The 12,938-nt window shown below is 43.6% G+C and overlaps 1 protein-coding gene across 1 annotated transcript in view; it reads right to left on the bottom strand.

Annotated features, from left to right (window-relative positions):
• LOC120996593 (interleukin-18-like) overlaps window positions 1-12,689 on the bottom strand; it is a 32,289-nt gene extending 19,600 nt beyond the window's left edge. Inside the window, exons 1-2 of the mRNA XM_040426627.1 lie at window positions 12,605-12,689; window positions 1,486-1,536 (exon numbers count right to left, since the gene is read on the bottom strand). Of these exons, the coding sequence (XP_040282561.1) occupies window positions 1,486-1,536; window positions 12,605-12,623 (70 nt within the window). The 5' untranslated portion in view covers window positions 12,624-12,689. The remainder of the gene's footprint in view (window positions 1-1,485; window positions 1,537-12,604) is intronic.
• Window positions 12,690-12,938: the final 249 nt, after the last annotated feature.

Here is a 12,938-nt window from a genome sequence, read left to right on the forward strand (position 1 = left end):
GAAACTCAATTCCGTGACCGACCCTACCTTCTTCTCTGTTGCCAATGGAATTCCTGGGAACAAACTGAATTTTAAAACCCAGTGAATTCCCCCCCCCTGCAACAACGTCGCCACCCCCGTATCCATCTAGGAACGGCTCCATCCTTTCCAGATGGACTGGCGTCTCACCCTTTGTTATTACTATCCCCCCCCCCTTTTGTCTATTTCCCCTAAAGCACCGCGCCGCTCCATGAGATCCCCCACAAACGGAGCATTCTTGCTTGAATTTGCACTTAGCTCCAAATTTACAGTGCCCATCATTAAATGGGAAGCACAGGCCATTTGCGTACACAACGGCGACACTGGATTGACCCCACTTCCTGATTCCCCCCGAAAGGACTGCCCTGACCTAATGGGCACAGTCACCTTCAGCCACAAAGCTATATCTTTGTGGTCCCACCTCATCTCTGGACACACTGCTTTTCGCTGCCTGAACTGCTCGTCATACCGCAGCCACGAAATCTTACCTGGCTGCCTGGGTGCTGTGACCCCATCAGCCAAAGATCCTGAGTCCGGGTGTCCAGTCCTCTGCGCTGATCCTACAGCTTCAGACCCAAACGCTTCCACCAGCTGTCCCCTAGCTGCCCTCCTGCCAGGGACTTTAGAGCTGCTCTCCTCGATGTATTGGTCAGAGGGGTGGAGCTTCTTCTCTGCCCCAGTCTGGGTGATGGTGTTCGGGGCCTGTTGCACGATGCCACTGGACACACAGCAGCCCCGTGCCTCCCAACATCTTGATCACACTGGGGGGCACCTTCCTCCCCAGGACATGGGAAGGTACCCGCCGTTCCTGGTCCCGCTCCCACGCCGCACACTGATGTAGAACGAGGTGACCGGGCCTGGCCACCTCGTGGGCTCCGCCTGCATGCCGGATTCCTCCCACGCCGGGGAGTGCGGGAGGAAGCTTTCCCCGGCGTGGAGGGTCCTCTGAAGGGCTCTGTCTTCGGGGGGGAGGACTGTGGTCTTAAGTGCGCAGGTGGTCTGGTCCGCCACGGCCGGGTCGCCGAGGGTTGAGGCGGTACTAAAGCCTCAGCTGCCCCCCTCAAGTGCAGCTGCAGCTGGTCCTGAACCCAGCCGGGGCCCCGAACCTCTGCAGCCTCCCTCAATCTCCTAATAGTGTCCTCCAGTTGCTCCATCCCGGTAAGCTTGTACTGAACAGCGTAGACTTCTTTACTCCTTTCTGCTCTGCCTAAAATGGCACCCTTCTTCTCCCTGCCTCAGTCTTTTAACCACTCGACCCCCACCCCTAAGCTCAAATTACCCAATCCCTGTTCCCCCATGATCCCCTTAAACCCTCCCCCCTGACTAGCCTATCCTTAACCTCTGGGGTCTCCCTGAGCAAAACCCCCCGTCATGCTGGCCTCCCCTAAGGCTCTGCCATAACTTTACTGGGGTGGCAGTCTACTCCTGACCATTGTTGTAGTGAAGTTTCTGTTGACCTAAACTTACCTTCAAAATGTAAGACTCTATCAAGTACATTAAATATATCAAAGTCGATTTCTGCAAAAAAATAGAAAATAATTGTTAGAAGGGTCTCATGAAAGTCGGCTGAACACAAAATGTCCTCTTACTGAGACCTCCATGGGAAGACTTGTCAGTAAAGGTGGCTATACACTTTTCATAGCTGTTGGCTGAATGCTCTTTTGGCTGACAATTTTTTCTCCTCACCCCCCCTCCTTCCTCCCATACACTGTCGTGGTAATGTTGGGATTTAAAAATGTTGGGTAAGGCTACTTTCACACTAGCGTTTTTGCTGGATCTGGCAGGGTTCAGCAAAAACACTTCCGTTACTGATAATACAACCATCTGCATCCGTTATGAATGGGTCCGGTTGTATTATCTTTAACATTGCCAAGATGGATCCGTCATGAACTCCATTGAAACTCAATGTGACACGGATCCGTTTTCTATTGTGGCAGATTGTGGCAGAGAAAACGGATTTGTCCCCGTTGACTTGCATTGGGGGTCATGCCTATTCCGTCTTGCTCCGCATCCCAGGACGGAAAGCAAACTACAACATGTTGCAGTTTGCTCTCCGGTATGGGAACACAACTAAATGGAACGGAATGCATTTTGGAGCATTCCATTCTGTTCAGTTCAGTTTTGTCCCCATTGACAATGAATGGGGACAAAACTGAAGCTTTTTTCCCGGTATTGAGACCCTATGACAGATCTCAATACCGGAAAACTAAAACGCTAGTGTGAAAGTAGCCTAAGAGGAGGGGTGGACTGGGAACTTAGAGGTCCTGGAAAAATAAATAAATAAAACAGTTTCCAAGTTGTAGACGAGTCCAAATTGACAGAAGGCAGGGCAACACAAGTAGGCAGGAACAGGAATACAGTAGTGCAGCATAAAATACTGCCCCAGCAAAACCAAATACCAGAGTGCAGCATAAAATACTGCTCTACCACAATATTGAGGACAGTGATACAGTTGAATTCAGGAGGACACCTGTGGCAGCTGGCCAGGTGCATAAGTACCTGATGCTCGAAGCATTAATTAATGCTGAGAGCATCAGATCTTTATGTACCTGGCCACTGGCGATGAGTTGGGCTCAGGCGGCCCCCTTGGGCATGGACCCATTGGGAAAATTCCCTGTAGGATAGTCCAGTCCTTCCCTGCATAAGAGTCTGGTCATCTCCATAATATGCTTAGTCAGGCCTGTCAAAATCAGCAGGTTACGCCAACGTTCATCTAATATGTATGTCAAATATGGTTGATCACAGCTCCTCAATCACCTGCTCATATCCATTGGGCCTGATGAAGGGCTACATATAGCTCGAAACGTTGCCTAAAATGATGTCCGCTGAATAAATCGCATAATACTTCACCTGCAACATTGGAGTGCTGTCAATTTGTTTATACAACATCTAATATGTATGGGCACCTTAAAGGGGTAATCCAGTATTTGGATTTCATTTTTCTACAGCACCATCACAGGGCAAATGAAGCACTATACAGTCAGGGCCGCATCGACTATAAGGCAAGGTGAGGAGATCGCCTCGGATGACGCGGGCCTGGAGAGAAGTGGGGGGCGACAGCAGGGCCATTGTGGAAGTGCTCATCTCTCTACATTCATCTGTATCGCTGTCCTCAGGACAGCAAAACAGTTGATTGCTGTGGCAGGACAGGGGATATGCATTTCACTTCCCCGTTCCTCTGATAGGCTGCAGGCGCTAGGCCTGAAGCCTATCAGAGGCTTGCACAGGCGGCGAAATAATTTCATCATCGTCACGCTGCCTGAGCCAGGCAGCGTGCAGCATGGGACACAGGCCGGAAGAGGCCTGCATCACATCACTGTCAGAAGCATGGAAGTAAGTATTAGTGTTTATTTTATTTTTTTATTTGGTACAATGCTGTTGGGCGCACTATGGGGGCACTTTATAGGGGCATTTTTTATTGGCACATTATGGGGGACACCATGGAGAAGGGGAGGACAGAAGCACTATGGGGGCATCTACTGGGGGCACTAAGAAGGGGTATTTTATACTGGCACACATTGTGTGGGCACTGTGGGAAAGGGGTTTTAATTTCTGCCTCAGGCAGCATAAAGGCTAGGTGCACCCCTGTATAAAGTGGTCATTCAACTCAAGATGATTTCTGTGTAGTGCACGACAGGACCTCCAGAGTGAGGGGGCTTTGAAAATTCTCTCCAATCTGGCCAAGAGATGAGGATCCTGAACTAGTCTCTCCCTCTATTATTTCAGTACTCCCTAACTGAGTGTTTGAAAATGGGTTTTCTAAACCAGACCACCCCTTTATAAGTAAACATAAATCGCTGTATAATTAAAATGTGTACACCTAATTAATTTTAATATTATAATTGTTTGCTATAATCAAGATTACGGATGAGCGAATCGACTTCGAATGAAACATCCGAAGTCAATTTGCATAAAACTTTGTACAGTATTAGAATGTATTTGCTCCGATGAGCCGAAGTTATTACTTAGCAAAGTCTCTCGAGACTTTGCATAATAACTTCATAAAAAACCTACAAAGTCTCACACATACAGTACAGACCAAAAGTTTGGACACACCTTCTCATTCAAAGAGTTTTCTTTATTTTCATGACTATGAAAATTGTAGATTTACACTGAAGGCATCAAAACTATGAATTAACACATATGGAATTATATACCTAACAAACAAGTGTGAAACAACTGAAAATATGTCATATTCTAGGTTCTTCAAAGTAGCCACCTTTTGCTTTGATTACTGCTTTGCACACTCTTGGCATTTTCTTGATGAGCTTCAAGAGGTAGTCCCCTGAAATGGTCTTCCAACAGTCTTGAAGGAGTTCCCAGAGATGCTTAGCACTTGTTGGCCCTTTTGCCTTCACTCTTCAGGGAGCGAAACGCGCGTCGGGCTAGGAGCCATCATCTTATCCTCTCCTGGTTAGTATAGGCTGCTCCACTGTCAGTTGTTTTTGTATTTTGTATTGCTTGTTGCAGGCGGGTCAGCTACTGGTCACAGTTCTGTGATCACATTTTCTTGCTGACCTCCTTGCAATATCATTGCGACTTATGTATATCTTTCTGTGACGTGGTGGCGTATAGAGACTGTGCGTCTTCTGTGTGGTTATTTATAGGTATTTTTTTTACCATCTATCACATCAGTATAGACAATATTTTGTCTCATCCAGCCTTATGTACCATCTGACTTTCCAGTTTAGGACTATTGATGGCTCCGTGCACTTGTCACTTTATTCTCCTGCATTTTTTACCACTTCTTGTAACCGCTATATTTGTATTACTCCTTATTTTTTGTCTTTCTACTAATAAAGATTAATTAATTATATATGTGTGAGACTTTGTAGGTTTTCTATTTATCCACACACATATTCATTCACATGCTAGCCTAACATCTTTGGTTGTATATAATAATAACTTCATAAATCAATTTCTACTGTAAAAAAAACATTTCCCGAACTCGGGTTCAGTTCCAAATTCATACTGGATGGAAACATCCTTGTCTACACTCAGAGGCTGAGAACCTTCCCGTTCAGGAATATTTTTTACTTTCACTAATACCACAAAAGAGGGGAATTAAAAATGCTAATTTGTCTACTACAAAATCATAGAGATTTTCATTATAAAATGATTAAGCTTTATTTCTATAAAAATGGAAAGCCCCTTTAATATGGTTCTGTACTTCAGGTGAAAAAAGTGCTTAACTTAGAAGCTAATGTGTTTTTACCAACTGTATCTTAAAGGGAACCTGCCACACTCAACACAGTGTCTGCCTTGGAGAGCAGGAGGAGCTGAGCAGATTGATATATATCTTGGTATTGGGAATGGGGAGTTGGAAGTTCCGCTATTGTTGTTCGTAGGGCATTGTAGGGAGGAAGGGTGGTCGTGGCGAAAATGAATAGTCGCATAGTGAGATTGGCCTTTGGGTTCAAGTTGAGAAAGATGACAGACTTTATTAAGTCCTTTTTGGTCACAAGGGCGTCGGTAAGGGGCAAGGGTGGATAGCAGAAGACCGGTATCTTTTGAATTGCTTTTGGGTTTAGGTGAACAGGTAAGGAGAGTTTGCAGTTCGGCTTGGGAAGAGCGGTTATTTAGACTGGCATTTTCTTTTGCGTTTTTTTGGGGGAGTTGGTTTGTCCTATGGTTAGTCGGGTGAGGGGGTTGCTTAGGGATGATATAGATTTGTTTCACAATAGGGTGGAATTTGTTATCCGCCGGTCAAAGACGGATGTGGAAGGAAGCGGGCGGAGGGTGGTTTTGTTCGGTATTCCGGGCTGTGAAATGTGTCCGGTGCAATGTATGCGTGATTATGGGGCAGATATGAGGATGGGGATTAGACCACTGTTAGTGCATGCTGATGGGTCTTTTTTGTCCCGTTTACAGCTGGTTTTTCAAAATGTTTAGAGCGGTTAGGGCTGGGTCAGGCAGAGTACTCAAGCCATTCATTTAGGATCGGAGCGGCGACAGAGGCGGCTCTATGGGGTTTGGATAATGAGATCATTAAACGGATTGGGCGTTAGGATTCTGTTCGGTTCAGGTCTTATATCCAATTGAATCGCCTGCAATTTAAATGTTTTTTTGGGGGGGGCAGGGGTATTACAATGGGGGTTGTTGTTAATGGCGGTTGTATTGTTCTTTGTTCTCGTTTTTCTCATTTCAGGTGCGGTACCAGCCCTGGTGTTGGTCTTGTGACATTCTTACGTTTTTTGGGGGGTTGTCCACGCAGCGGTTCGGCCGGACGGTCAACAATTGGGATTTTCACGGTCTGAGGTGGTGGTAAGGTGGTTGGGGCATAGGGGCATGGTTTGTAGTGGGGTCCTGTCTGAAGTGCATCGTTTTGCTAGGCTTGAAAGGGCACCTGATGTTTTAATGCTGCATGTTGGCGGCAACGATTTGGCGGCGCGGCCATTGCGGGAGCTACTGCGTGACATGAAATTTGATTTGTTACAGTTGTGGGCTTTGTTTCCGAAGTTAGTGATGGTATGGTCGGACATTGTACCGAGGATGGTATGGAGAGGGGCTAGATCGGTGGAAGGGGTGAATAGGATGAGAGTGAAGTTGAACCGGGCAATGGGTCGTTTTATGGCCTGGAATGGGGCGGTGGCGGTGAGGTATACGGAGCTTGAGAAGGGAGTTGGGAGTTTTTGGAGGTCAGATGGAGAACATTTAAATGCAGTCGGGTTAGACATGTGGAGTTTGGTTTTACAGGAAGGTATCGAGACGGCTTTGGGAGTATGGAGGGCCGCACAGACTTAAGGGGGGTCAAGTCTGTGCGTTGGTGGCGGGGGGAGGTCCTTGAAGTTGGTTTTATTTACTGGTGAGGATGATGGGAGGGCTCCTCAGTTGGGGCTGGACTCTCAGTTGTGGTGGAATTAAAGAGGGGGCCATTCAGGGGTGCTTCCGAGCTGGCGGGCAACGGCTGGAGGCAAGATGGCACCCCGGTCTGGTAATTCAGTTATTTGGGGCTTCAAGGACCTCCCCTTGCAAGGAATTCATTATTAGAGTTTATGGTTATATACAGTACAGACCAAAAGTTTGGACACACCTTCTCATTCAAAGAGTTTTCTTTATTTTCATGACTATGAAGGCATCAAAACTATGAATTAACACATGTGGAATTATATACATAACAAACAAGTGTGAAACAACTGAAAATATGTCATATTCTAGGTTCTTCAAAGTAGCCACCTTTTGCTTTGATTACTGCTTTGCACACTCTTGGCATTCTCTTGATGAGCTTCAAGAGGTAGTCCCCTGAAATGGTCTTCCAACAGTCTTGAAGGAGTTCCTATAGATGTTTAGCACTTGTTGGCCCTTTTGCCTTCACTCTGCGGTCCAGCTCACCCCAAACCATCTCGATTGGGTTCAGGTCCGGTGACAGTGGAGGCCATGTCATCTGGCGCAGCACCCCATCACTCTCCTTCATGGTCAAATAGCCCTTACTTTCAAAGTTTTCCCAATTTTTCGGCTGACTGACTGACCTTCATTTCTTAAAGTAATGATGGCCACTCGTTTTTCTTTACTTGGCTGCTTTTTTCTTGCCATAATACAAATTCTAACAGTCTATTCAGTAGGACTATCAGCTGTGTATCCACCTGACTTCTCCTCAACGCAACTGATGGTCCCAACCCCATTTATAAGGCAAGAAATCCCACTTATTAAACCTGACAGGGCACACCTGTGAAGTGAAAACCATTTCAGGGGTCTACCTCTTGAAGCTCATCAAGAGAATGCCAAGAGTGTGCAAAGCAGTAATCAAAACAAAAGGTGGCTACTTTGAAGAACCTGGAATATGACATATTTTCAGTTGTTTCACACTTGTTTCTTATGTATATAATTCCACATGTGTTAATTCATAGTTTTGTAGATTCACACTGAAGGCATCAATTTTCATAGTCATAAAAATAAAGAAAACTTATTGAATGAGAAGGTGTGTCCAAACTTTTGGTCTGTACTGTATATATATATTTTTATGTTGTTTGTTAATAAAAGCGGCTGCTGTGGCCGATTCATTTCACCCTGGTGTCTGAGTTTTTATCAAGGTTAAGGAGAATGAGGCACTGGGTGGGGATGGATTGGTGGAAAAGGGGCAGGTGAGTATTCCCTTCATGTCTTTGACTTTGTACAAACTGAATCTGAGTGTTTCTTCATTGATATATGTGAGAAAGATTTTGCCGTTTCTTGTGGTGGCGCTCTGTATAGAAAAGCTCTTTCAGTGCAACGTATACTATCCCAACAGAAGCTAAAAGGACGTTCTTTTGGCCTCCATCTGATAAATGGTGTCCTATGGATATGTTTGACGTATTCCGTGGGGGATTTTCCCTATATGTATGCCAAACATGAGGCTGACACACAATGTGCACTAAGCCTTAGATTGCTATAACAAAGTGCTTTATAGAGGTTTGTAGAGTACAGGTGAAACTCGAAAAATTTTAATATCGTGCAAAGTTTATTTATTTCAGTAATGCAACTTAAAAGGTGAAACTAATATATGAGAGACTCATTACATGCAAAGCGAGATATTTCAAGCCTTTATTTGTTATAATTTGGATGATTATGGCTTACAGCTTATGAAACCCCAAAGTCACAGTTTTGAGGTACCCTTTGCTCAGGGGGTATGGATTAATTAGCTGACTAGAGTGTGACATTTTGAGCCTAGAACATTGAACCTTTTCACAATATTCTAATTTTAAGCTGCATTAATGCATTTCCTTTTAATTTACATTACTGAAATAAAGGGACTTTTGCACAATATTTTAATTTTTCACCTGTAGAATATGACCTTCTGGAGAAGATCATTTCTGGGTACGATTCTCTCATCCATATGCTTGAAAATTAAATAAATATGAATGAGGATGTCTCAGGCTGTACAGGATTTCAGCTTTTGAGCAAATTTTTTTCAGCGTATTTTCTTTTTGTGTCTTTTTTTTGTGGGCTGTATGCAGAACCATTCATTTCAATGTGTCTGCAAAAAAGACGGAAGTTACTCCGTGTGCATTCCGTTTCCATATGTCTGTTCCGCAAACAAATAGAACATGTCCTATTATTGTTCGCATTACAGACAAGGATAGGACTGTTCTAGGGGCAGGTGTTCCGTAAAATACGGAATGCACACGGACTACATCTGTATACAAATACATACGGTCGTGTGCATGAGACCTTTACCTGAGAAAGCAAAGGTTGTTTTTTTTGTATCAGTGAAAGAACGGATCTTGCGGATTCTGAAGCATGCCTAAACAGATATGATCATTTTGGGGGGGTTATTTTCTTTGTATTTGGGGGATGTATCATTGTCATGATTGCATTACCATAACATGCTTTTCTATTCAAGCAGTTGTGGGAACATTTCCTAGAGTTACTTCTCTAAATGAGGTTTGTAACTTATAGAACCACATTCAGAATGAAAGAGAACTGTTAATATCCTTACCCGCCACAATAAAACTGTATTAATTAATTGATTTTTCAGGGTTAAAAAAAATATTTTAGCAAAAGTCCAGCTGCCATTGACATCAAAACTTTCTGTTATATTTTGCCAACTTATTATTATAGTCTTCTCATTCATCAGACCAACAGACACATTTCAATCGGGTGCATATATGATATCTTGAGGCACACTGTCTTGCAAGCAGAAAGTCTTTGTCACCGTTCTTTTAGTCTTTACTCAGTACTAGAGTCTGGTCTTTTGGGTAAGAATGAAAAAATAATCTGTTCACATGATACAAGAAGTCTGGAATAAGGTTAAAGGGGTTGTCTCGTCTTTTATATTGATGATCTAGCCCCAGGATAGACAATATCTGAAACCCCACACCACTGGTGCTGGAGCTACTCCCAAATAGCTATTCTACTGTGGGACCTCCACTGATCAAATATAGGGGGTTTATCCTGAAAATGAAAGGCCCTCAATATAAAAGACAGGAAAACCCCATTTAAGTCTATTTAAGGGATAAGGATTTTCTTTCTTTCACACCTATCTGGGAATTGAGGGGATCAACTATTAAGACCGGCCTTTTAGACGCCGGTCTTAATAACCCCTATAGCTGGCGGTGGATCCACCGAAGTTATGAAGATGCGCCGCCCTCTACATAACTTAGTCGCATCCACTGCCAGTCTAAATATAAGCCAACTTTCTTGCTGTCTTACATTTAGACCGTTTTCTACGCTTAAAACAGGCATAGAAAATTATGAATAAGATGGGCCTACCAGCCCGTCCCCTTTCCCGCCCACGTCTTGACCAATTTTTTAAACCTGGCGTGATTGCGATGCAAATAATCTTTGATCCGCAATCTGCGCCAGAAATACTTTTAATTTAGGCATATTTCTGGAGAGTAAATGACACCCTGAATCTTTATTCCTATCAGATAGAAGATTCCCAGCACTTTTGGTCTCAGCATAGCATTTTCTACAGGGCTCAGTTATTTAGAAATTGTATTCTTAAACCATTCGAGGCATTGAAAAAAGATTTTTCTCTAACGCTAACACTTTCTGCTAATTCGTCACATGTTTTCTTATAATTATACAACATCTAAACTCCTTGTCAAAAATGAGGCTATTGGAAGAATTTACAATTTTCCTGTTCGTTCTCAGGTACCTTTACTAACCACTAGTAGTAATGCAATGTGGTCTAGGGTACCTGAGGACTTTACACAATACATTTAGCTATTGGTATTATTTATATGGTGCATTATATGAGCAGGGGCGTAACTACCAGACCATTCGACTGCTATGGGGCCCAGGGCAAGAGGGGGCCCAGCTGGGATCATCTCCTCTTCACTGGGGGTGAAAACTTGGTCAGGACTCTACCCTCTAAAGCAGTGATGGCGAACCTTTTAGAGACCAAGTGCCAAAACTGCTACCCAAAACCCACTTATTTATCGCAAAGTGCCAACATAGCAATTTACCCTGAATACTACAGTCCAATCTAGTATATCTTCCATGTACTTTATCATTTAGATATAATATCCTGCCTATATCCAGTGCGCTGCCTGTGCTGTTCATAGTGCGCCCTGCGCTGATGAATGGCAGGAAAAGTCTAAGGCATATTGGTACACCATAGATGTTTTCCAGGGCGCAGGTGCCCACAACGAGGGCTCTGAGTGCTAATCCGGCGGAAAGAGTGTCCTGGCAGATCTATAGAGACCTATTGCACAGGCAAGAGATGGGACACACAGCCAAAAATATGTATGGCAGTGTTAATCAGCACCACACAACCTGGCACCTATACACAGAGCAAGTGGGAGTTAACCCCTACAGTGCTTTGAGGTTCAGGTATTGCTGCAATCATCACAATCCACGTAATAATACAAACAAGATAATTAAACTGCAGGGTGAACAACATAAAAATTGTAAAAAATTTTGATCACTAACTCCCATGTACCCCAAAAGGGCACCAATAAATACAGCAATTTATCCCAGAAAAAACAAACGCTCATATGACTACATTTGATTACACTACAGAAAAATAAAATTAAAAGAAGGCATACTCACCAATCCCCCATTGTTCCCAACTTGACTGTCACCGGGTTCCCGCCGATCTCTGCTTTCTGGTCCCTCTTGACGCACTGGACCTGCCTCAGTCAGTGACTGGCTAAGCAGGAAGTTCTGTGTGTCCAAAGGAACCAGGAACCCGAAAACAGTGGGGACCTGGTAAGCATCAAAACAGGAGTGGTGGGGTATTGGGGAGGTGAGTATCTGTTTTTTTGTTTTTTTTTTAGCTGTAGTTATGCCTATGTAAAATTGACATTGGCTGGACAACTTGTTTAATTTTATGTTGTGATTAACATTATGGTCACTGAGACATATTTATGGCAAAAGCTGAGTTTATAACTACAGTGCAGATTTCTTTTAAATCAAATCGTTTTTATTAATCCAATAAAAGCATCATATTTCAAAACAATACATTGTCTTTTTTCCTTTCAAAATGCGGAATCAGGGACAGTGCAGTTTTCTAATTATAACATTTCATATATTTACTGTACATTGCATAACTAAAGCAAGAACTTAAAATACCCTTTAGCAGCCTGAAGACAAGCTGATACCAGTCACACATAAGTTCATGTAGGTCTTAAGAACTAGAGTTTGGTGAGAAGAGGAAGCTGGAATATTTCAGAAGCTCTTGTCAGTAATTCTTATTGCAGAACACACAAGTACACAAGGGAACTATCGATTGCATACTTCCGTGCTGTACGTGTACAGACACATTACGGCAGACCCTAGGTCTGTTGTCCCGCTAGGCTGGTTCTTCACATTCTGTTTTTTGATGCATTTATTTGAAACCAAAGACAAAAACAGATCACAATTGGACCGCATGTGTAAAGGAGAGACTGAGTTTTCTCCCCTCTTTGAATTCACTCCTATTTTTGGCTTCAGAAACGGCATAAAAAAAAACTGAATGTGGAATCCCAGCCTTAGGACCCTGGGTGTGGTGGGACTGAGGAATCTACGAATAGAAATATGAGACCTTGAAGCTGATGAGCAGCATTCTGACCTTTTAGGTTTAGTTTATCAGTTACGGCTCTTTATATTGACTTCCCATATATCGAAGTAAACATTCACATACAGTCTAAGTTAGACTTACCCACGCCTCCAAGGTTACACTTACCTGCTGCAGTCATTTCCATAGCTCTGCCTACTGTGTTTGACACAAGTCACATTCAGATTTAGCACCTGTATGCAGTGCCACCCACTTGATTTACAAAATGAGGTCATGTCACGTGGTTATGTCCCAGCACTTTCTTTGGGGAAGTCCTTCACAGTTTCTATAACCTACAGCAGCAAGGAAAACAAAGTTCTGCAAATTGCTATGTGTTTTCTTATTATTGTTTTTATTATCACATAACTCCAACTTCTGAAACTGGGAGAGATTGGACAGGAACATGAGTCTCAGCCAGTGCGTCGTTTCATAAAAGCCTCAGCCAGCGTGCCCCTCTCAAAGT

The sequence above is a fragment of the Bufo bufo genome, chromosome 1 (genome assembly GCF_905171765.1).
Source record: "Bufo bufo chromosome 1, aBufBuf1.1, whole genome shotgun sequence".
NCBI classification, from domain to species: domain Eukaryota; kingdom Metazoa; phylum Chordata; class Amphibia; order Anura; family Bufonidae; genus Bufo; species Bufo bufo.